This window comes from Gymnogyps californianus, chromosome 3, assembly GCF_018139145.2.
Source record: "Gymnogyps californianus isolate 813 chromosome 3, ASM1813914v2, whole genome shotgun sequence".
NCBI classification, from domain to species: Eukaryota; Metazoa; Chordata; class Aves; order Accipitriformes; family Cathartidae; genus Gymnogyps; species Gymnogyps californianus.
Genome location: NC_059473.1, coordinates 120,417,344 through 120,440,988, shown reverse-complemented (window position 1 = coordinate 120,440,988; position 23,645 = coordinate 120,417,344). Strand labels below are relative to the sequence as shown.

At 43.1% G+C, this 23,645-nt stretch overlaps 1 protein-coding gene across 1 annotated transcript in view; it reads right to left on the bottom strand.

Annotated features, from left to right (window-relative positions):
• Window positions 1-23,645, bottom strand: part of EVA1A (eva-1 homolog A, regulator of programmed cell death) — a 214,674-nt gene that overhangs the window by 123,641 nt on the left and 67,388 nt on the right. Inside the window, exons 3-4 of the mRNA XM_050894678.1 lie at window positions 17,723-17,846; window positions 508-660 (exon numbers count right to left, since the gene is read on the bottom strand). Coding sequence (XP_050750635.1) covers window positions 508-660; window positions 17,723-17,846 — 277 coding nt within the window. The remainder of the gene's footprint in view (window positions 1-507; window positions 661-17,722; window positions 17,847-23,645) is intronic.

Below are 23,645 nucleotides of genomic sequence, written 5' to 3'. Positions count from 1 at the left end.
TAAAGAAGCTACTTGAAGGTACTGTAAGTCAACTGTAACATGATGCAACTTAACAACTGCTTTTTGAATTTTCACCTCTTGCTTTAACTTCAGTAAAAGTTTAAATGCAATATCAAGGCTTGACTTGGCCACAGATGGTCCATGACATCCACCAATAATATGCTCCTCCATACTACAGACAGAGGTTCAATGTATGAACCACCAGGAGAACAGAAAATTGAACAAGAAATTCAAGGAGTACCTTCAAGCATATAATCTGATGAATCTGCTAAAAGTCTGCAGCTTGTTGACTGGGCTAGGGCATCTAGGTGAACCTCAGTTTGGTGCTCATGATGAAGCTCACCACTGCTTAACAAGGTACCGCACATCAGGAGTACCACCGTGGCAGGTTGCATGTCCCAGTCCTGCTTTTCCTAATCAGGATCTGTGCCAGCTCTAGCGTGATGACAGTAAATGAAATCACCCTGCCCAGATCAGTGTGCTCTGTCAAGCCGTTCCCCTGCTTACCAATCATGGGCATCCGCAGGTTTTGGTATGGGCACTCCAGGCTGCCTCCTTGTGTCCTTCCAAAGATAGCAGAGTAAATGGCTATCACCATGCTCTTCTTACAGCTTAGCCTCAGCTTGTCATCTTCACAGGCTACTTTACTCTTGTATTCATCTGGAAGGAAACAAAGACTTAATTACTCAGCTGATCCAGAGGCAGGCACTCAGCATGAAGGGAGCCCTCTCACCTCCCCATGGTGCGAGATTGTCAGAGGCAGCAGCGATTCTGGGCCTACGCCCAGAGGTGCACATCAGCTGCCAGCACAATCCCAGCCTTACAACTACATTTGCTAGAGTAGCACTGATCATTTGCATTATGCATTCTCTCTCTGGCATTATCAGCATATTTAATGAACATATTTTAACCTAGCACGTGTCAGTTCCGGTAAATAGCCAATCATTTCATTTTGCAGACAAATAAGTGACGCATGGCAATTGAGTGATTTCCACACGGTGATACTAGAAGCCTGTGGCAGGGGAAGGTAAAAGCCCATCTTTAGGCACCTTTCTCATCCACAGATCAGCCCTTTATCTGCCAAGCATTTATTCTATGTCACAGCAGCTCAAATGCAAACGTAATTATGCTCAATAGCTTTTTTTCACAGCAGCTCTCTCTTGGCAGATTCAATAGGAGCTATACTAAATTTGTTAATGATGGAAGCTGCTCTTGCCTGTTGCAAATACAGATGTGCAAAGCTGCTCCCCGAATCCTTCTTGAAATGGTCAGTCCAAGAATGCAAAATACACTCTTGCTTTTGCAAGGCTGGTGCACACGGAACAGTCACTCTGTCAAGGAGACTGGGCAATTATTTCATAAGAAATCACATGTCATTCCCTTCTCTTTACTATTATTATTTGTATTATGGGAACCTCTAGAGGTCCCAACCTAGAACAGGCCCTCCCCATGTATGTCGGCCAACACACCACAGAAGACAAACACTGTTTTGAAGAGCTGAGTCTTTACAGCTAGGCATCTACACGTGTGAAAGAAAGAGACTAAGAAAACTGAAGTGGCATGTCTACGGTCACCCCAGCCAACCCAGGGCACAGCCAGGAATATAACTTCAACCTCCCCAGCCTCTGTAGAGTGCCCTTCCACTTGATGATGCTATTTACCGTTAGAAATGTAGCCAAAACAGCATCCAAATTGCTTAATGAGAATGGTCCCTGACCCATGGTAATGTCCCAAGCATGATCAGTCACTTCATCTGAGATGCTCCTAATTGTATCAGGTCAAAATTGTGCCACAGAGCACACTAACAACCAAACAGTGTGGATAATCATCAGCCAGTGCCTGGGGCTGCCCCTGGCCCTGTATCATTTACTAGCATAGTCACGACTTCTGTCTCTCCCTGTCACTGGTTCTCTATGCCTAATATCACACGCACGTGCACACACACATATATATATATGAGAACTTATGCAAAGTCCATATGCATCAAACTACTCAGTAACTGAGAACACTAGCTAATAATTACTTTATAGTTTAATGCTTAAGTCTTTACACCATGGCAGCTAGCACTTAATGTGACTTTTTTGACTGTATTGTAACTATAGATTCAAGAATCATTTTTCCTTATTGGAGATGGAGAGGAATTTTCCACCGAAGTTGAATCATGGAAGAACTTAGGTTGGAAGACTCCTCAGGAGGTCATCTGGTCTAACCTGTGCTCAAAGCAGGACTAATTTCTACATTAGATTAGATTTTTTCAGAAGAAACTGCATGGAGAAAACATGTATTATACCAAAACAGGCACATGCTGATTTAAAAGAAACATCTGAGAACAAACAACTCCTCATGCTCAACTTGGAAATTCCTACTTGAAGCCAAAAAATAGCCCCCTCAAAATAGCCTATTCCCTGGTGATCAGAGCATCCACTTGGAATGTGAAAACCTTGGTCCAAACCCTCACAGTCTGGGTGAGAATCTTAACCCTAGACACTATTCCAGTACGTAATCTTCCTCCTCACTCTGCAGCCTTTTTACAAAAATCTCTGAAAGATCCTAGTTTTTATCCCACTGCAGGGAAATTTTCAAACCTCTAAAATATTTATTGAATAGGCAAACACTTTCTCATCCATCCCTGTAGATGAAGACAGAATTAAGACCTAACTCATTCATGGGAGAATCTGTGTGAAGAACACACATCCTTCAGCAATACCTATAGGGATAAACCCACAACCAGCTGAGTGTGTAAAACAGTGACAGGAATCAGGAATAGAAGCTCTTTTCAACATCAGACTATGTAGGGAGAGAGGAACTTCATACAGCTGTGAAGAATCAATCATCATTTTATCTATGTAGGTATTTCATCCACAATCACCATGAATAATACACTGAACAACATACTAAGGGTTACCATCTTCACCTGTAATTGCCTCCCATAGGATTTTTGTTTCTTCTGTGAGGGAAATGGGATCAAAGCTTTAACCTGGCTATACCGTGTAAAACTTAAAAGAGTATAATAGAACTTTATAGACTTAATAGACTTTTTTTTCCTTAGGAAAAAAACCATGGATTCACGCTAGAAGCACAAAGGCACAAAACTCTGCAACAGGACAAGCTATACATAGTTAATGTTAAACCAATATCATGGAAAGGGAGAGTACTTGTGACTGGCTGAAGCGGCTGAAATATGAAATAGTTGATTAACTTTAGAAGAAGATCGATTTTGAAGTCTCTAATGAGTGAGTGCCAGGGTCCTCTGTGAAGGTCTTATTTCTTACAAAGCACTAACTCAATTTCCTCTTCTGATTTGGTTATTATTAGCTACATCTCCCAATTAACAAGTATAACTGATTGCTTAACCACATGTCCTGTGGACTCATTTAAGGTCCTTACAATATTTATTAAATTCTGTTGACCATTCAAAGTCAGGGCTTGTCATTTGGAAACTTGACTGGGATTTAAACACAGCGAGTGTTGCATTTAGCGCAGAAGACACTGGGATGCTGTCCTGGTTTCAGCTGGGACAGAGTTAACTTTCCTTTTAGTAGCTGGTACAGTGCTGTGTTTTGGATTTAGTGTGAGAATGATGTTCATAACACTCTGATGTTTTAGTTGTTGCTAAGTAGCGCTTATCTTAAGCCAAGGACTTTTCAGTTTCCCATGCTCTGCCAGCAAGCAGGTGTGCAAGAAGCTGGGAGGGAGCAGAGCCGGGGCAGCTGACCTGAACTAGCCAAAGGAGTATTCCATACCATGGAACATCATGCCCAGTATATAAACTGGGGGGAGTTGGCTGGGAGGCGCGGATCGTGGCTCAGGAACTAACTGGGCATCGGTCAGCGGGTGGTGAGCGGTTGCATTGTGCATCACTGGTTTTTTTTCCTTCCCCCCCCCTTCCTTTTTTTGTTATATTCCTTTTCATTACTATTATTATTATATTTCATTATTACTATTGTTAGTATTATATTTTACTTCGGTTATTGAACTGTTCTTATCTCAACCCATGAGTTTTACTTTTTTTTCTTTCCTTTCCTCCTCCTCACCCCACTGGGAGGGGGAGGGAGAACCGGCTGTGTGGTGTTTGGTTGCTGACTGGGGTTAAACCACGACAGATGCACAGACGTTCACATCTCTGCTGAAAGTCAGTCCAGCAGTCATGAGACAGTCAACAACAAAACTGCCTCTCGCATTCGCAGTTCTTACCCTTGTAGCCACTCTGGGAAGTCATGTTCAGGGCTTATGGGGGAATCTGCCTGATGAATGGCTCGAGATATTAGACTGGGGAGGTGAATCTGAGTGCACACTCCTTGGGAACCAGTGCACTTTATGGGTGATGTGCTCCTGGCACACTGCAGTGTGGAGTAAGAGTAAGAGGGCTGTGCCACCTGAAACAGATGTCACCTCACGGTCACTTAATTCTGCCCTAGGAAACACCTGTTGGAGCTGCCAGTTCTCAAGGCTCTGGCTGAGTCCAAACTGGTTAGGGCTGCAGTCCCTTGGTCTGGCACAGATAGAAGACACTGCTTTCTTAAAAGGAAGAAAAAAAGAAGCAAAAAGAAAGGATGAAATACACAGTAGTATTTCAGACTCCCAAAAGGTTCCCTTAAGCTTGATCGCTGAAGAACATATACTCTCAGTGTTTCTGGGCAACCTGATAGAAATCTGGATAAACAAACAGATAGAAAGTGATGTTACAGAGGACACAAGTCCCTGAAAGTATATTCTGCTTCATTGCATTGCCACCTCCATCTTAGCCAGGATGAACCAAAGCCAGCTGTCTTTCATCCAGACACTGATGGCTCCCAGGCATTGGACGACAGTAAGGACTGTGATTGATATAAAAAAAATACAGAGCTAGGCATCATCCATATATTTACTGATACTTCAACCCAGAATAGCCTTATATAAATACTGAAAAGAACCAAGGCAGCGTGACATAAGAGAGCTGGGACTGGGAACGAATCTGCATTTTTCTCTCGCACTCTCCCAAGAAGAACTGGCCTCCTACAGATCCGTCACAATCTGGTCCTAAGCCTGCTATAACTGTTACAGTCTGGATATAATTCAGTCCAAATGCAAACATTTGTATTAGTGGGTTTCATGTTTCACCCTGAAAAATTAAACTTGCTTAAATGGCCTAGGAAAGGTGGCAGTTATATTCAGCAAATGGCTTACTCAACTCTAATCCCCCATGCAGTCATTTGTAGGGCAACAGAGATTTACCGTGATTAAGATATTTGCTAAGGATAATATCCCTTTTATTACTGCCTGTTTTCAGAGACACTGGCTTAAATATAACTCAATAGAGAGAAACCAAGAAGGGAACAGCTGCAGGCTTTTCTAGACACGTTTTTAAAGGTCATTATATGACATGATTATAACATAGCTAGAATAATTAAGGGAAAACAATTATAAATGTTTCTAATGGAAAAATTGGCACTCTCAAACAGCAAGTGAACAAGAAGACCCTTTGTAATTACAGATGTGTACAAGAATATTAAAGTATTGACCTGTAGTAAACACACTTACCCAGTATCTTAAGAGCATTTTCACCTATGGTCCATGACAATTTTCTGAATGATCATGATTGGGAAACTCAAAACTAATGTCAATTGGCTCAATCTCTGCAAGACCTTAGAGATAAAAGCTCCTAAAAAGATTTTGTGTCTAACAAAGTGATGGAATGCGTTAATGCCAAAGGTCTACCTTGCCTAAAATTATATTTTTCAACAGAACTTGTGGAAAAATTTATGAAATTTTGCTAATTAAAATATGCATGCTTCACATAATCAGTGCATAATAGTTGACCCTATTTCCCAGATCAAAGAGCTGGAAATACATGTAAAGAGAAATCTGTCTTCCTCACAAAATCCTAAAGGATTTAAATCTTAAAATCGGGGATCTGAGCAAAGAAAGAGATTTTGTAGGAAACAAAGATGGTTTTGCCCACTTCCCTATCAGGTCAGGATTGTTTCCCATAGAAGACTATCTTATCTAGTTTATAACTGTTAAATGAATGAGACTGCACCCAAGATGCCACTTCAGAACCAAACTGCACTCCATGTTCGCCAATAACTTCTCTTTAGCCCAATTTTTGCCTTGCTCACCTTCATCCCAGCTTTGTTAGCTTTTCCACTACATATACCACTGTATTGGGTCTGGCTGAGACGGAGTTAATTTTCCCCACAGCAGCCCTCATAGTGCTGTGCTCTGTATTGGTAGCTAGAACGGTGTTGATAACACACCAGTGTTTTGGCTACTGCTGAGCAGTGCTCCCACAGCATCAAGGCTGTCTCTCCAACATTGCCCCCCCACCAGTAGGCTGGGGGTGGGCAAGATCTTGGGATGGGACAGATCCAGGACAGCTGACCCAAACTGACCAAAGGGGTATTCCATACCACATGACGTCTGCTCAGTATAAAAGCTAGGGGGAGGAGGAGGGAGTGGGGGGCATTCGTTTGTTTACGTTTGTCTTCCGGAGCAACCACTACGCATACTGAAGCCCTGCTTCCCGGGAAGTGGCCGAACATCGCCTGCTGATGGGAAGTAGAGAATAAAATCTTTTGTTTTCCTTTGCTTTCACGTGCGACCTTTGCTTCTGCTTTATTAAAATGCCCTTATCTCGACCTACGAGCCTTTCGTTTTATTTTCTCCCCCTGTCCAGTTGAGGAGGGGGAGTGATAGAGCGGCTTTGGTGGGCACCTGGCATCCGGCCAGGGTCAACCCACTACAACCACCCAAAACAAAGAACATTTCTTGCCTTGAAATTCATAACTCTTTGTTATATCCAGCCATTCCACCAACACCTATTTTCCTTTAACTGATAAATGAATGTGTTTAACTATGGGGTGGTGGTTAGTGTTGGCCTGTGAAAAAGGGCATAGGGACAACTCCCTTTCTCACTCAGCCACTCTCTCCAGAAGAACTGTCTTAATGGTAGATACATCTCCAATGCTCCGTGTCACTCTTCCTACCTACATCTCTTACTGCACCTATCAGATACGGATTGGTTGCAATGTTGAACAGCTGAGATGCACAGTGGGCCAGATGGCACAAGTGGAATATGCAACCTTTTAGTCACAAGTTAAAATTCAACAAACTTTTATGGACACTGAAAGTTATCACATGTGGTGAGATTTTGCTCATTTCAGCATGTCTAGGCAAAACACTTACATTGCAAAGTCGCCACATAGCAATTTTTTGTGTCAGCCTAGAAAGAAAAGTCAAAATAAGGGTTAACCATGAAAATATGAACTTTTTACTATGGATGTAGTCACTCCAGTCACTTCACAGAGTCACAGAGGACAGAAGGCACCTCTGGAGACTGTCTAGGCCAAACCCCGTGTTCATACCAGAGTCAACTAGAGCAGCAGGTTGCTGAGGGCCGTGTCCATTCAAGTTTTTAACACCTCCAAGGATTGAGACTCCACAACTTGCTTGGGCAACCTGTTCCAGTGATCCTGTTAATCACGTGAGAGATGAGTATAGTGAGTACCTGTTACTATCTCTTCCAGGGGAACTAGGAAGGTGAGTCTCCATGACAGAAAACCTATTAGACACTACAACAGACATCTCTAAGCAGCATCCTTGAACAGGAGTGCCTGTGCAACAGGATTGTCCATGAACAGCTCATATTGGAGATACCCATCCAGTACCCTTCCTTGTAACCTGTGACCCTCGTTTTTATATATTTTTATTTTCCCTCGTAATCAGCTAATTCCCAGGACCTTCTGTAAGATATAGAGAAGTTTTTTGAGTGCATGTAGGTCTAAGTCCATCCTCCTAAAATTAAAATAGATAAGTACATCTCAAAGCAGACAGAGCAAAGGTGCCTTGGACAGCTTTCACTGACTCCTACACTCTCCTGTGAAGAAGGTAATTGGACTAAAAGGATATTTTCCAGTTGGTGTTCCCCTTCAAACCTTTTCCCCACACTCCTATTCCTGTGTTCATATATTTACTTACTTTTCACTTTAAGCAAGCATTTGTTACCTGAGTTTTGCATCCTCTTTTACACTTTGGAAGATATAAGCAGATTCTGGCCTCCAAGTGCCCGAATGCAAATAAGTCAACATGGATCAGAAATTCCTCTCAGTGGCAAATGCCTACTCTTTAGACCAGTGCACATTGCTATGGCTCCTGGTTTTTTGTTTTTTTCCAGTTTCCTTTCACTTACGACATGCACCTCATATCCTGAGTTCCAGAGCTTCTCCTCATCCGCGTGAACCTGCTACTAATGAGAACTTTCTGTTCGTCTCAGGATTTGAATAAATCCATATCAATCAAGTCAGCATTCCCTTAGGCAGGACTGGGTGGAGGAGACCTTTCCAGGACAGCAAAGGTCTCCAGAGTCCTCAAGTACAGCCTTTCCTCTGACTCCCCCACAAGCACTTAAGCTGTGGGCTACCTGGTCATTCCCTCATTTCAACAACCAGGATCTAAAAAGAATTGTCCCCTTTAATTTGGAGCACAAAAAACTGAGAATGTCACAAATTCATACATTTGCACAGAAATATGTTCTAACATTATTTTAGTTCAATTTTCCCTTGAGAAACTTTCTGTGAAGATGCTGTAATTTAACTTCTAAAAATTTAAGTTTGCTACCCCCAACGGCATGGAGTGCACCACTGACCTCTGCAGAAGCTAATCTGAAACTCTGAAGGATACAGCTTGGATGACAGTCCAGAGTTATATCAAATAGGCAGTCTGCCAACTTCAGAAGTACCCTGAAAACTCAAGAGCGCCAAGTTTTGGAGGTCTGAAACCATTTCGACAAGTAAGAAGATTGTTCTTTGCAAACGACCTTGTCAGATTCCTTTAAAATTACGCTCCTGATGCACCCATCCAATTTGCAGTGTTTAAAAGGCGCCTTTTCCCACTGTCACTTTCATTAGTCTGAAGTAGTTGTCTTTTTATGTTCTGCTGTGAAAAGGCTGGCAGTGCTGCAAATTAACTGCTACATTTCATTTCCAAAGTAGAGTTCAGATGCACCTAGTTGCACTTTCCTGTTGCAAAAACAGAGGTACATGGTTATCTAAAGAGGAAAAAGGGAACAATATCGAAATATATATACTAGACTGTGAGATGAGAGTTAAACAAAACACTTGGGAGCCCGGGACAAATTTAATTCTCATCCTACTTCTTCCATTAATGAATTTGGGCTGATTTTCTGAAGCAGCTGTGACTTAGTGGTGTTCTGCTGCCTGAGCCTCTGCCTCACCATTTATTAGTCCTCCTTCCAAGGACCGGAGAACCTGCTGGCTAAATTTCAGTGAAATCTGTCAGAAACGCTGGGATGACAAATGTAGTTAAGTTCCTATACATTTTTTAAGAACTGGTAGCCAATTACAGAAGAGAGCCAAATCAGCGTCAAAGCTGGTTGTAATTGTTGCACTGTCCCACCAGCCAACCAGCATGGATGGAATACCTGGCCGATTAGCATGGATATAGGAGGCAACATAGGAAGCATGGTGAAAACCTCTGTTATTGCAATGAAAAGACGGGAGGGATGCACTAAGGAAAAAATTACTTGAATATGTAAGGAAAAAGACTTCATTAGTACCACTGTTCACGGCACTTTTTGTTCTTCTCTTCCAGTGACAGTGTAAATCTGGAGTAATGCTGCTTAAAGTTATTATTAAAATAGCTGAAAGGGAGAATTTAGTCTTATATCATTAAAACGGTCTTCTCCAAATGTTAAAATAACGGCAACAATAATTCTGACACAGGAACATTAAAAGGATACCTGATTGATATTTTTACATATAATCCATGGGGTTGCCTAGAGCATAAAATATGGGAAAATGCGGCCTACTAGATTAAAAGCTAGTTCACTACTGTCTTAATTAATTAAACACACAGTATTTCCTCAGTGGCTTTGCCTGAGAAGAAAAAATGTAGCTGGGAGAAATACAGTTATCAAATCTCCTAAATTCATCATGGATGCTTTAGAAGTCCCAGTTCCCAGAGGCATGATTAGGTGACAACCTCCAGTGCCTTTTAAGTAGTCAGAAAAATAAGTGTGTAACCAAGAAAAGCTTGATGCACCATTAGTATGATGAAAAGCTGAAAAGATCAGGAGATACCTGCTTTTAAAATGTATAATTAATTTGAAAACCAAATGTAGGACTGATATTGAAAAAATATTGAAGAAATCCACAGTATTGGAAAGAGTTCATTACCTTGCCTCTACCCCAGAGAAGATCTACTCTTCTCTGCTTTTTTCCCAAGAGACATTTATTTGAGGAGAGCAGTTGATCTATTTTCTGTCTTGAATAAGTCCATATACAGGACCTCCTGCAGAAGTGCCATATAAATTTACTTCCCTGTTCTGTGAGGCCTACAGGCATGGTTTAAACTGTGGATGCAATATAACAGATCCCAACTTTCACAAAAATAAACCTTTGCAGCATCTCAATTTGGTTTATAAGCGTGTTGTTTCTGGGACATGCTTTTCTTCTCACAGTTCTTCACCAGTATGCCAGAAAATCTTGAAATCTATTGTTCAGAGCTTGCAAACCTCTACCACACTAGGACCATGTTGAGATTTAGATTTACGGGTTTCATTTTTTAAAACTTGGTTTCCTTGTGTTTATGCTGGTTAATTGCGTGAAGGGCACCCCCTTGCCCTTCTGGGAAGAAGGCTCCCAGATCACTTTGTCTCTGGCAGCAGCCAAAGCCATTCATGACACCTGAGGCACCATCCACAACGCAGCCTTCACCATCAGCACAGAAAGGTATCATCACAGGTGCCCACAGTGCCTAAGGATGGGCTGGATCTCCTGAAGCACGTGAGGGCAAAGGCTCCCATTTCCTTCTGGCAATGCTATTGACTCACCTGTCCCAGCAGAGAAAGACTGCGGTGTATCCTTTCCTTGTCCTTCACTAAAAATTCATAGCTTAAAAGGTTTTTTTTACCCTTGGTTTCTTCCTAGGACCCCACAGAAAACTTAAATGCCAATGGACAAAGGGGATCTATAAAAGTCACAACTCTATGATTTATACAATTTAGGCAGATTTCAGAATTTGTCTTTTTTAGTAGTTCACATCTGGATACTGGAGACCTGATCCAGCAACGGGAATCTTTCCACCTACATCAGTAGGAAGCCACCTTGTCTTCACTGCCTCCTTACCTCAGTCAGGGTTGACTGACGAAGTTTGAAAGAAAACTGGGATTTTTTTTTTTCTTTTAACTCTCACGGGTCAGCAGCAGTTTTCTTCTCCATGGGGGCAGGGGCTGACAATAATCTCTGCATTCGCTGACAATGAAATCACGCGTTCCTCCTAATCCCGCTCCTGACAGTCAAGTGATTAGTGTGCTACAGAGACAGGGCTATCTGACAGCACCTGAAAATCTCTGTGCATCAACGGCTTAAAACAATATTAATTGTTAGCATTAAAGTTTCTCTGACCCCAATTGTAGGCTGATGGATCTGTCCTCTGTTATTTATAACGTTCTTTTATTTACACCTTTTCATCACCACAGCGTTTGTTGCCTGAGGTTTTATTGCCCTTATAAATTTCCACTCCCTGCACCACCTTAACAGTTTGGAAATAATACAGATAAGCAAGAGCAATCTGATGAATGCAGGAGGTAAAAGGCTTATTCTGTTGCCTCGGTGGCTGGGCCAGAAGGATGTGCCCATTAAACAGCCCTCACTCCATTGCACTGCTTTGGAAAGCCTGGCCCACCAAAAAGCAATGCAGCGAACAATACAGTGAACTTCTTCTGCCACCAATAAACCTGTCTTACGGAGGAGATTCATGCTTTTCTGAAAGGGTTGATAGCTACTGAATTACCAATCTATCCCAGCAGTAAAATCAATCACCAGCATTAAAGGGACCAGGAATACATTTAGGTCCATCTTTGCTCTCGTCTGAAATTTCTACAAAATTTCTGTTCTTTCCGTAGCCCTCCACTCTCGCTTGCAGCATTTTGCAAATTCTGCCTAGGGAGCGAAAGCCTTGAGGATGTGTGATGGAGACCAGGCTTTTCACGCCATGTTCACTGAATTTAACAGAAAAGGTGTAATCCTCAGCCCAGCAAAGTCAATGGCAAAGCCCACACTAGATTCAATTTTGAAGGAATGGATTGTAGGGAAATTAAAAGCTGAACAAGGTGCATTCATTGCAAGCCTAGGTGGTACTTCCAAAATGTCCTTTCCATACTTTTCAGCCAATCCAACTGAAATCTGATGAGCAGACCTGACCAGTTCCCCAAGAGACATAAGACAGCTTCACATTCACCAGCAACTGGGAACTGCCAACACAGACGATGACTCTTTGCAATTCTTTGATAGCTGGAAAAGCTCTGCCACAAGTAATGGTATTCTGCTGTTTGTACAGGTTTTGAAGTATCACTGGCAAAAAAAATCACACATCCTCACCAAAAGGCAGACACTCCGGGGACACAGCATGGCAGCTCCATCACTATATGATGGAGAGCGCAAATTTGAAGATGACATTTTTATCAGAAGATGATCTAATTGGAATTAATTCCTAATTGATTATAAAATTCAGTTGCTTTCTAATTAAAATTGCCTAGGGTTGTTAAGAAAAATAAAGCTACCTGAGTAAGATTTTGGCAAGGACATCAGGATGGGCATTCTCATGTTTGAAAAAAAGTCATTAACATTTCACAAGAATTAACTGGGCCTCTTAGATTAGAATTAAATCTATGGTGGAGAGAATGACTGCCTGCTCTCTTCAAAACATGCGTCCAGGTCGATTCTCAGCACAAAAGTTTTCCCATAAATCAAAGCTACAGGTTCTGAACTAGAACAAAGTGACCTCCCCCACCCCCCTTCCCCCTCCTACCCCCACACCAACTTTTGGCACTTCACCCTTTGCCAACAAACGCAAGTTTCCTTCCCAGATGCATTTCTCAGAGCCTTGATCTGCCTTTCACAAATATGTTTGTGTATTGTTACAGAGGGATTTGAGCTGCAATTGAAGCCCAGGTCACAATCCAGGCTTTCTGAAACTTCGAAGGCTTTACGCTTACGTTTGTGAATAGAAGGGAGAGCAGCAAAGTTTGGATTTACACTTTGGTACATCGCTGGGATGATTAATACAGGGAGGCTTCACACCCACCCACCTCCAATTATCACATCCAGCTGCTCCACACAGCATTTTAAAATGAAACAAAAATAATAATAATTAAAAAAAAAACCACTGGATGGAGATTATCTCTCCCAGAGTCCTTGAAGTCATAAGCTAAAGTAGCAATTGCCCAATAGGAAAGAGGGAAAATATCACTATAGCATTACAGGTGGCTGCAGCTCAGGCTATTCAGAGCTGAGGAGGGGACAGTGCATCCAGGACAGCGTGGCAATAGCAGAGGAGGAGACAAGAGAAAGGCACTACACGGGGGATTCATGGGGGAAGCCACGTAAGCAGGGTAGGAGCCCTCTCCTTTCTCGACAGCACTGCCAGTGAACAGCCACTCAGACAACACATCTCATCCTAAGTAATCCCTTTGCAGGTAAAGGCAAGCACTTACATCCCTGTTTTGTTCAGGAGCACTGGCACTTTTGAAATAGCAAAGCCAAAAAAATAACCAAACAACCAAGAAGCCACCGTGGGCAAACAGATGCTGTGCAGGGGCAGATCGATCCCTGCTTGTACAATAGCCCAGAGCAGAGACCAACCCCGGTAAAATCAGCTGCAGTGGTATTGCTGGGGCGCAGAGAGGTGAAGGTAGTTCTTCAGCATGACTTGGGCAGCCCCACAGATCTTGTTCCCAGCCAGGATTAGACCACGCAGCCCCTCTGGAAAGTCTGGCACACAGAGCAAATATTTCCTAGCTTACAACAACACACAATCTTACACGGTTCTCCGTCGCTGAAGTGAAGGGGATGAACAAACGCTGAATTGTTTGAATAATATTGGTGAATCCAGATTTCAGTTAGAGGGAATTCATGTTAGACCAATTAAACAGTATGTCAATTCCCTCTAATTATATGTTCCTGCAGCTTACCCGGTAATTATACTTAATGGGTCTAAATCAAATCAGCGTGTTACCTGAGAAATAATTGGATTTGTGTGCAATTTTTTAATGATCCTGAAAGGTACCCCAGAGATGGAAGTCCCCTCTGTTCAGGGACTGATCCTAGGCTTCAGTGTGCTTTGGAGGTAGATCTCAGGCTACATTGGCCCTGATAAATTAAATGTGCCGGTTCTCTGGCACTGAGGCCAACTGGCATGGGACAGCCCACAGCCATTCTCATCAACTTTTTTAGCCTCTAAAACAGTGGCCGTATCCAAACCTCTCACTGGAAACCATCCCCAGACAGTGCTAAATGCCAGGCTACATCTATACTAGCAGAGAACAACTCCAGGTTTCACTGCTACGGCACCGTGTCCCAACCTTGACCTGCAGCGACCCTCTGGGGGCTCTCTGTTGAGGCTGTCGATAGCAGGATGATTTGCAAAGGCACTTCCAAGTTTAGAAGCACAAGTCATAGCTGTGCTCTGCTAAGACCTGTACTGTGCTTTTGAACATCTTCCCAAAGGCTGGTGCATATTAGAAACTAAGGCCCACGTGCTACGGGAAAAGAAAATAAACGTTAAGCCTCTAAACACTTTGATGAACCTTGGCCCTCAAATCACATAGCAGCAATAAATAAGTCTCACTTGCCCCCAAATGAGACAGAATAGAGCATTTTATTGATTATTTCTGATGTCCTTGAACATTTTGTACCTTAAAATTAAAAGTATACACACAAATAGTGTATTTATTTATTTACAGGCACAGAGAATACTCAGGACTGCCAAACACCTGATATTTAAAAGCAGTCCCATGCACATATCTGAGTCATGTATACGCAAGATGAGTGTCCACTAGACCCCAGATCCATCCATTGATCAGAGGGGACCATGATTAGCACAAGACTTCCCCAAAACCACACAAGCCATTGAATTTCTCACTGCTTCTAGATAAGCACGCACTTCTCTGAACTATTTCTTTGAATTTCTAGAGGAGGTGAACCACAACACCTCTGCATGAGTCTTCCCTGCTTCCAGCAAAAGCAGTCTCGGAGCGATTAGTGCACTGGAGATCCTCTCCATTGCCCTGCTCCCCGGAGCCCCACCATTTGGAAAATCTGGGGCTTTCAGTTTCAGCATGATTTACTGTCCTCCATCTCCTTGAAATTCTGCCCATGAGGAACCAAAATAGCACCTTGCCTTGTGAGTGAACCCCATACAGCCAGTGAGCATCGAAAACACTAGATTTCAAACGCAACGTAATGTCAGAGAGGCATAACTGCAGTGACAGTGGCTGGAGGGGATGACTGCACCATCTAGTTATTCTTCAGCAAAGGTACAAGTAAATGCCACTAACCTCAGTTTTGCTTTCTTTCAAGGAAGTCTTTCTTTTTAGATAACTACCTCTATTCAGAGGCCTTTTGAGGGTCCAGCATGACTCAGAGTAGGAGGGCTTGGGCATCCTTATTTTGTGTTAAAGATGGCCTGTCCAAACTCCGCAAGCCACTTCCCAAAGCATCTCTCATACCTGTATACAGGAAAACTCACATTCATTCTACCTAGGTAGGCACTTAACCAAGGCACCTACTTCAGTAGCATGGTCACATTAGGCTCCCTCAATAAGCAAAGGAAAGAAATAGATGTCTCTAGAGGACAATTCAGACCTTAAATAGCTTCTTATTAAAGTACTTCTGTCATGTCTACTGTTAAGAAGGACAAATTCAGGAACAGAACCCAAAAAATTGCATTTGTCTTTTGATAAAGTTATGGATCGAACCATTTATGTGCCAGGCAGTGAGCTCTTGACAAGGACTCTCTGGTGCTCTTCGGTTACAATTATGTGCGCTCAGACTTTCTGGAGCAGGTCAACACTTCATAGGAGCACAGCTTTTGGGATCAGCTTTTAAACATATATTCATTTACAGCTCATAAACAATACTCAAATACTCAGTAACCCAAAAAGCCCACCAAAATTTCTCATGGTCCTGTATTTTGCATTCTATAGATCCATCTTTCTTCAGTCCCCTCATTAACCTTTTCCCTACAGAAAGGTGGAAAGGCTTATCGAACTCACACAAGCATTAGATTCTGTTTGTGAGACTCAAAATTAATATTTTGAATCATCAAGGAAAGGTTGACTGGGTGCTGGTATCTCTGTGCAAAGCTAATCCTCACATATTTCAAACCTTGTTATTAATCCAGTGGGTTCTGATTAAAGGTTTGCCCAGTGACTAAGAAACAACAATTTTTGTCAGGTTACCCTGTTTCACCCTGCAAAATTGGAGCAGCCTGAAAAATGTCTTGGAGAAATGTTTTCAAGCAGCTTCCCCTGCTCTCTTTCAGGAAAATCACCTACCCAGCACACAGGCAAAATCCTTCTTTTCTAGCATATCTGTAATTAGCAAAGAATGCCAAGCCATAAATATTTATGCACAGATGGGATCCTGAAATACCTTCAGAAGTTCAGCACAGGCCTCTATAGTCAGATTTTTCAAGTGAGCCTTGATACAAAACCTGCAGGGTCACGAGGACTTGTCAGAACACCCTGCTAATCACCCCTCTCCTGGAGATGCATTTCTCACCCAACAAGGGATGTTACAATTACTCACGAAAACCCCAAAACAAATGCAGGTGCTTCATTATCTACTTTTCATTTGAATTCCTCACAGATCTTGCCAGATCCCTTCACTTCATTAGCACAGGTCTCTGCGTGCTGGGGCAAAAAGTCGTCTTCTGTGCTGCTGACAGAGTCTGAACGCTTCTGCTTTTGTTTCAAACCTTTTCTGAAATCAGATATGTTTTTCTTCCCTGTGCAAACTTTTTTTTTGTTTCTTCCCCAAAAATTTTCCTGCTGTGATGCCGGAACCACGTTAGTTATGTCGTCTAAAAAGCTTGGGATTAGGCTGGTCTGAAATGCCATGTCCAGACTATTAATTCAAATAGAGTCAGGTCTTGTTCTCTGGCTGAAATCAGTTGGCACAGTTTGGCCACCATCCAACCCTATCCATCTCCATACTAGTGTCTGCTTCCAAAGCACTGATGGAGAACAGTGCCCAGGCTGTGCTAGCTCCCCCGGTGGGGCCAGGAATTGGCCAAGAGGGTGTTGGTTGTCCTGGGCCAAAGCCGCACCGGGCTCACTCCTCTGGAGCATGCATGATCGCACTCCCAGTATCCAGGCACCGGCCCCATTTAATTTAAACACAGCTAATGAGATCACGCAAAACACAGGTTAACATTTCTCAGCCTCATCTGGGAGCAATTAAAAGCTGGCTGATGGCATGGTGTGGGCAGGTGAGCTTCCCGTTGCACCACTGTCTTCAGTGCCTGCCTTAGGCACCCAGGTCTGAAGTCTTTGCCCGTGCAAAGAGCTCCCACTCGCTCTGGAGGGGCAGGCTGAGAGGGGACAGGTCCCACCAGCCCACCAGGACGGGAGGACGGCTGCAGACAGGAGCGGGAGCAGCCCACCCACTGCCGACAGCGTGAGCTCAGCGTTGGCAAAGGCTTTCGCTGGCACCTGCAAAAACAATCTGCAACTCGGGCTGCCAGCAAGGAGGAAGGAGCCGGAGCAGCACCATCCCAGCAAGCGAGGGGGCGAGGGGAAATGCTCCGCACCCAGGGGGTTATGTTACATCGAAAATAAAGGTGGAAGGGAACAGAAAGTCCTAGGAGGCCTCTCTGGCGAGTATTAAGTACGAAAATGCTTTGGTCTCGCCAGAGCAAGCAGATTCAATAGCGAGATACTTACTTGGCCTGCACTTGTACCACACGATGAGGTACTTGCCGGTTCCAGGGCACGGATCTGCACCGAACAGCCGGTTATTGACAAGAAACTGGCAGCTCCGCCTGTCCTGGCACTCGTCCAGCATCTTCTGCAGCCGGGGATGCACACAAGAAACAGAGAAACAAAAGTACTTCAGTATCTCCACCAAAGGGATCGCCAAACGGAGACAAGCTGGAGAACGGCAAGGCCATCCTTGCCTCCTCAACCAGCCCTGGCAGAGGGCAGGCAATGGTGCTCAACGCAGTGGGTACCCCAGGAGCCGTGGACTAGGAGAGGACTAAAACTTGCACTGTTTTAAGGAGCGCGATTTCTTTCCCTTTCATGCGTGCAAAAGGAGGGATTTGCACTGGGACGGTCACAGAGATTTTGCAACTTTTGCATGCAATTTAATCGTAGTATAAGGTAGGACTGTCCCAGGAAAAGCAGTTTTGAGGACATGGATCAGCCTTGACAGTTAGAAGCAGAGACCCAAATTCTGCCACCACCATTCTGCTTTAGATTTCTCTGGAGATGCACAATTTCAACCGCAGCTTTCAAGAGAGCTCTTGTCTCGGTTATATAAAAGCTTTGGCAATTGCTGGTATTCCAATAATTAGTAGCTGTGGTGGGAACAGTGTTATACAGCCGACTTAGTTTTTAATAGGGCTCACTCCTCTTCTCCCATGACTATCGCGTTCCTTTCTAAACTCAGCAAGGGCCTGTGAGTCGGAGGGTCCTCCCACCGCCAACATTTTGGGTCCTATCCCCTTTTCTGCACTGCTTTTCCTCTAGCGCTCGCTCCCCACTTCCCCATTCACAACACTCATAAAAACTCCATCTCAGAATCCACAGGGGCAAGACATTCTGTCTCCTGCTAGAAAATAGCTTCATTAAGGAAGATTAATGATTTCTTTTAACCCTATGATCCTCTAAAGCAGTAGTGGGGGGAGAGAATATTAAGTGGGGCAGTAATTAAGTTTTAAATTCAGCTGGATGGCTGAGGTGGTATTTACGTACTCCTGTAGAGCCCCTAAAGTGCTAAAATTACCATAATGTTTGCCTGACACACATGAACCTGTCAGAGCATTTTGAGACCACAGAGCGAGGTAATCCACCAGCCTCGCTAAGTCCCTGCGATACAGAGCTGTGAATTCCAGTCCCAAAACAATTAATTTTCACTTGCAAGGATTTTCCAGCACCTCCTTTCTCAAAAATTCCCCTAGACTCCCCCGGTCTCTTTTGTTTTCTCCCTGTTCCCTTTTCTTACATCCATCTCAATATTTGGGCTTTCCCACAATCTTATCCCTGTGCCATTAACATAAAGGCTGCTCCTTCTCTACCACACGCCACCCAAACCCGTTTTCTCTCTGCCTCAGTGACTACTCTCTATTTTTGAGTTCTCCCTGAATGTAATATATATAATCTTTAGCATTATAGCTCTGAATGTCACTCTCCGAACAACAGGAACAACAGCTGTTCCAGTTTCAAGTGCAATTTGAAACTGCCTCATTTGCGATTGCTCATAACTTCCTAAAGCTTTCACCTTTTGGGCTGACACATGCAAGAATTCATGCATGCCTCAAGTCTGACCTTTATTTTAAAGTTCAAACCAAGACAATTCAGGCCTTTTCTAGTGAGCAGAGAACATATGCTGTTGTTTTCCACTTACAAAGGTAATAAAATGCAGGCATCTCATTTCAAAATACAGGGCTTAGGATGGAAAGGCTGAAAGGTGAACACTGAAGGAGGTGGTGGGAGCATAAGCCCCAACTTGACCATCATGTTAAAAATGCATAGAAACAGCATATTCTTTCCTCTAGGCTCATAAGCGTTGGCTGCTCACTCAGCATGTGAAATTTGATTTAAAGCAAAATCAAATGAGTTGCAAAGGAATTTAAGCAAGGCCTCTACGCAGATACCTCTTTTGATCTCAAAAGGCAAAGAACAACTGGAGCAACTCTTGAGTGCTTCACATACAGAGAGAAATCCTCCCCAAATCACTGTGGACCTGAAAGGATTTGCTGGTGCTGGACAGCCACGGCTGTGTTTATACCCAAGCAGTGCTAAGAATATGGAGCAAAGGGAAAGAAGCAGCACCCCGAATGTTTTCTTTCTCACAAGGGAAACTTTCTCCCCTCAAAGGCAGCAGGCTCAGGTTTTTCGTCAACAAACCTGTTCATAGCAGATGGGTGGGATTTTCAAAAGCCTTCAGCATTGCGTAATAGGTGCTATTAAAACCAGTGGGAAAACTAGCTTGGGTTTTAGCAGAGACTGAGTTAGGCCAACAAGAAGCCTCTTTGAAAACCTCAGCTTCGATGCCTAAGCAGCACTTGCTCATCTGTCCTTAGGCTCAGCACCAGGAGCGAAGGCAATTACTTACCAACCTCAGAGAACAATGAACATGGGCAGCCTTCACATATTGCCACTTCGTCTTGCTCTGCTCTAACTTTTGGCAACTCTTGCTCACTCCATGTATTCCACATAAGAAACCTCCTGAGTTTACTTCCTGCAGTATGCAAAGTAACACAGAGCCCTAGGGAGAAGTTTGTACCTAAATTAAGGAGCAAAAGTCATCTATGCCATTGTGAGACCATAGAAAAAGGAAAGTGTTCTTGAGGCTGAATATGCCTTTTACTAATTGGTTTTAGTGTTTAGCCAGAGTTTCAACTGAATTTGATAACAGCCATGACTCTGAGAAGTTATTTCATGGGGGGAGAGAAATCAATATTTCCTTTTCATTCACGTAATTCTAATGTGCCTCCCCCTGAAGGGCAATGATTTTCCTGAAAATATAAAAATTCGTAAAGTTTTCTGATTTCCTGCAGACTGTTTGAGTAAAGTCTTAGGCGTAATGAAATATATCCATAAAGAGTAAAATAAAAAAATATGTTCAATGCTCAGTGAAATACATCAGGAAAAATGCAAAGAAAATTAGCAATGGTTGACTGTGCCATGTTCTTGATTAAAAATAAAGAACAAAGACGTTAAACCAGCCCTAACATTAACTTAAAAACTTGCACATACAATTTTTACTTATCCTTACATGCACAGAAATCTTCTTCCCCACTGCTTTCATCAGTATATGCTATATACCAGCATCTTCTTAAACACTGTGCAACACAGCGACTCTACAGAACATGCGTGACAAGATGATCCACTACAGGTACACTTCCCCTGCAGGTCCGGTGCATCTGGTGTTTACAGGGGCCCTTACAAACCAAGACCTTGGCTTTCTGGTTGTACTCTCAAAAATCATACGTCTAGGCAGTATCAGAGCTCTGGCAGATGTCAGATGTCGTTTCTGAAGTATTTGCAGATGATCAGCTAGATTGACACCAGGAAGGCTGTGAGTTTACTTGGTAGAGAGGGAATGTCCCAAGCTCACATGGCTTTTGCTTAATGGCTGGAAAAATTTAGGCAATTCATTCTACGTTTGCCTTGTTTTTCTGGCTGTCACTGTCAGCTGTAAAGGTGGGAAAACACAACCACAAAGCCAAACAAAGAGAGGCCCACAAACAACCTGAACTTGCACAGAAATAGTAGTAGACACGCAGAATCATCCCTAACTGGGATATATAATCAGCTGTTTATGTCATTGCCATCTGGTAGGCCCCGGACTAATGCAAAATAAAGTCACATTGGATTAGATTATATTATAAAAATCACTCCAACTGAAGAAGGTGGAGGAGGAATTCCTGTCTGGCATGAAAGGGGAGGGAAGACACATTAATTGCATTGTGCCATTTTATAATTGCGTTCCAGTGGTAAATCAAGCCTGAGGGCTGACAGCCAGTGCTCAGGAGGGAAGTTGCGGCTGTTTAAACCCATTCCACTCTCTGGTTCATGATTGAGCTAAGAAGCTGCAAGATTTAGAGGAGATAAGAGAGCAAGAAATGTGAATTCAAGTAAAACAAACACTAATCTAACCCCTGTGATTTATGCCCTGGATTAATCTCACTGCGGTGACCCGGGTCTTAAAGCAAGGGCAGCCTCAAGCTCAAAATCATGTCTTTCTAGTGGGCATTGCAGATGAAACACATTTCTCGTGTTCATTTTGTTGTGCTCATTAGCTAAGTAATTGCTTGTGCTCATTAGATAACAACCTTTTAAATCTGGAACTGGATGCGAGCTCTGCAAGAAGGCTGTCCTCAGCCATTCCCAAGGGTGCACTCATTTTTATTCTGTCTCTTCAAATGACTCTTCAAGAAGCACTTCCCCTGCACGCTTAAAATAAACCACAACTGAGCTTAACACCCAAGGCAATTAAACTTATCATCTCAGTTCTTAGTCCCTTGTAGTAGTTCATAGATTCAACACACTTAGGGTGAAACTTTGGACCCATAGAAGCCAATGGTGAAACTCAATGGGAACTAGGATTTTGCCACAGGGCTGCTCTCTGTACAGCCTCCATCATCAAAAGAACAGAAGGATGACTGCAGGGCATGTCAGTCAGGCATGAAATTACACAGAGGAACCCCACTAAATAATTGCCCAAGTTGTATGTTGCTGAGGAGAATAACTCAGAGAGCAAACTGCATGAATGGATCAGAGCTGTGTGCAGTCAAATGAAGATGGGCAGACATTTGTACTAAGAATTTTACACAAGAAGATACCAGTAATTTGAAAAAATATGATTAAGCATTTTTAGGTCAAATTCAGTCCAGGTATAGCCATTATGGTGGAGTTACACCAACACTTATATTGGTGCACCTCCATGAGTTTTGCAACGGGAAGAAGTAAATACAACAAGGCAGCATGGGTTCTCCCTACAAAGCCACACAGCACAATGCATTCATAATGGCTTCATGTCACGTTTCATTTTAATTTTAATACTCTTTTATACACCCCTGAATGTTGGTATTACTTTAAAACACACTGTAAACTTAGTACTTTCAAGTTGCAAGCTTATTTACAGATCCTTTTTCCTATTATCTGAAGATTGCATGTTCATCTCTATTCATTCATGCAAATTTCTGAAGTCCATGGAGCAGGAAGATTTTCCAAGGATCAGCAACAGGGAAGGACAGACTACAGGAGGAACTGAAATCCATGTTGATGAGATACAGATTACCTGCCTATGGCTTCATCAAGCAACCTTCCCAGCCTGCTCCACTAGAAAGTAATTCAGCTTTGCCCAAATTAACGCATTCAATCCGTGCATCACATGGTGAAGAGATCAAAGGCCCTGAATCCTGACCGCTGATCTATGGCAGGTTTTAGTACTCTACTAGCTATCTCTTATCACTCTCCCACGGACCTTGCAACACTCACGGCAGAGCAGGAGGGAACTATGCCCACACGTTTGGTGACTCACATTAACACACCAGACTGTGAAATAAAGAGCTGAAAACTGGGTACACATTCCCTTTCACCAGCTCTGCTATGGGAGTAATAACCACCAGCAGGGCAGTAGGGCAGGCAGCAGTGGGCTGGGATGTTAAAACACAACAGCAAGATTCACCAGAGCTCCTCTGGCAGAGCCTTGAAAGAGCCCAGAGACAGCAATTCACAAAGAGCAGGAACATGCTCAGCAAATAGAAGGACCCGATAAAAGCTGCATTACAAATATCACCTAATTAACCATTACCTACATTTCCTAACAGTAGGAAACCTAATCTGTATGCGGGGTCAACTTCAAAGGGAGAGGAGGTCTAAGCTGAAGAAATACAAAAGGATGCATAACCAAAAGTCATGGGATTAAAGAAAGGGAAAGCTTAAAACACAAAGTGGAAAAAAATCATTGAGAGCAAACCATTACACTGTCAAGCAGGGTCTTAGTGGCAATGATGGAAGCCCCATGACTTGGAAAGTTTAAATTTAGAGTAAACAAAGCATTAGGAGGCTTACCCCCTGGGGAGCAGTCCTGCCTTATCAGGGAGACAGGCTGCACCGGCCACCTCTGCCTCCA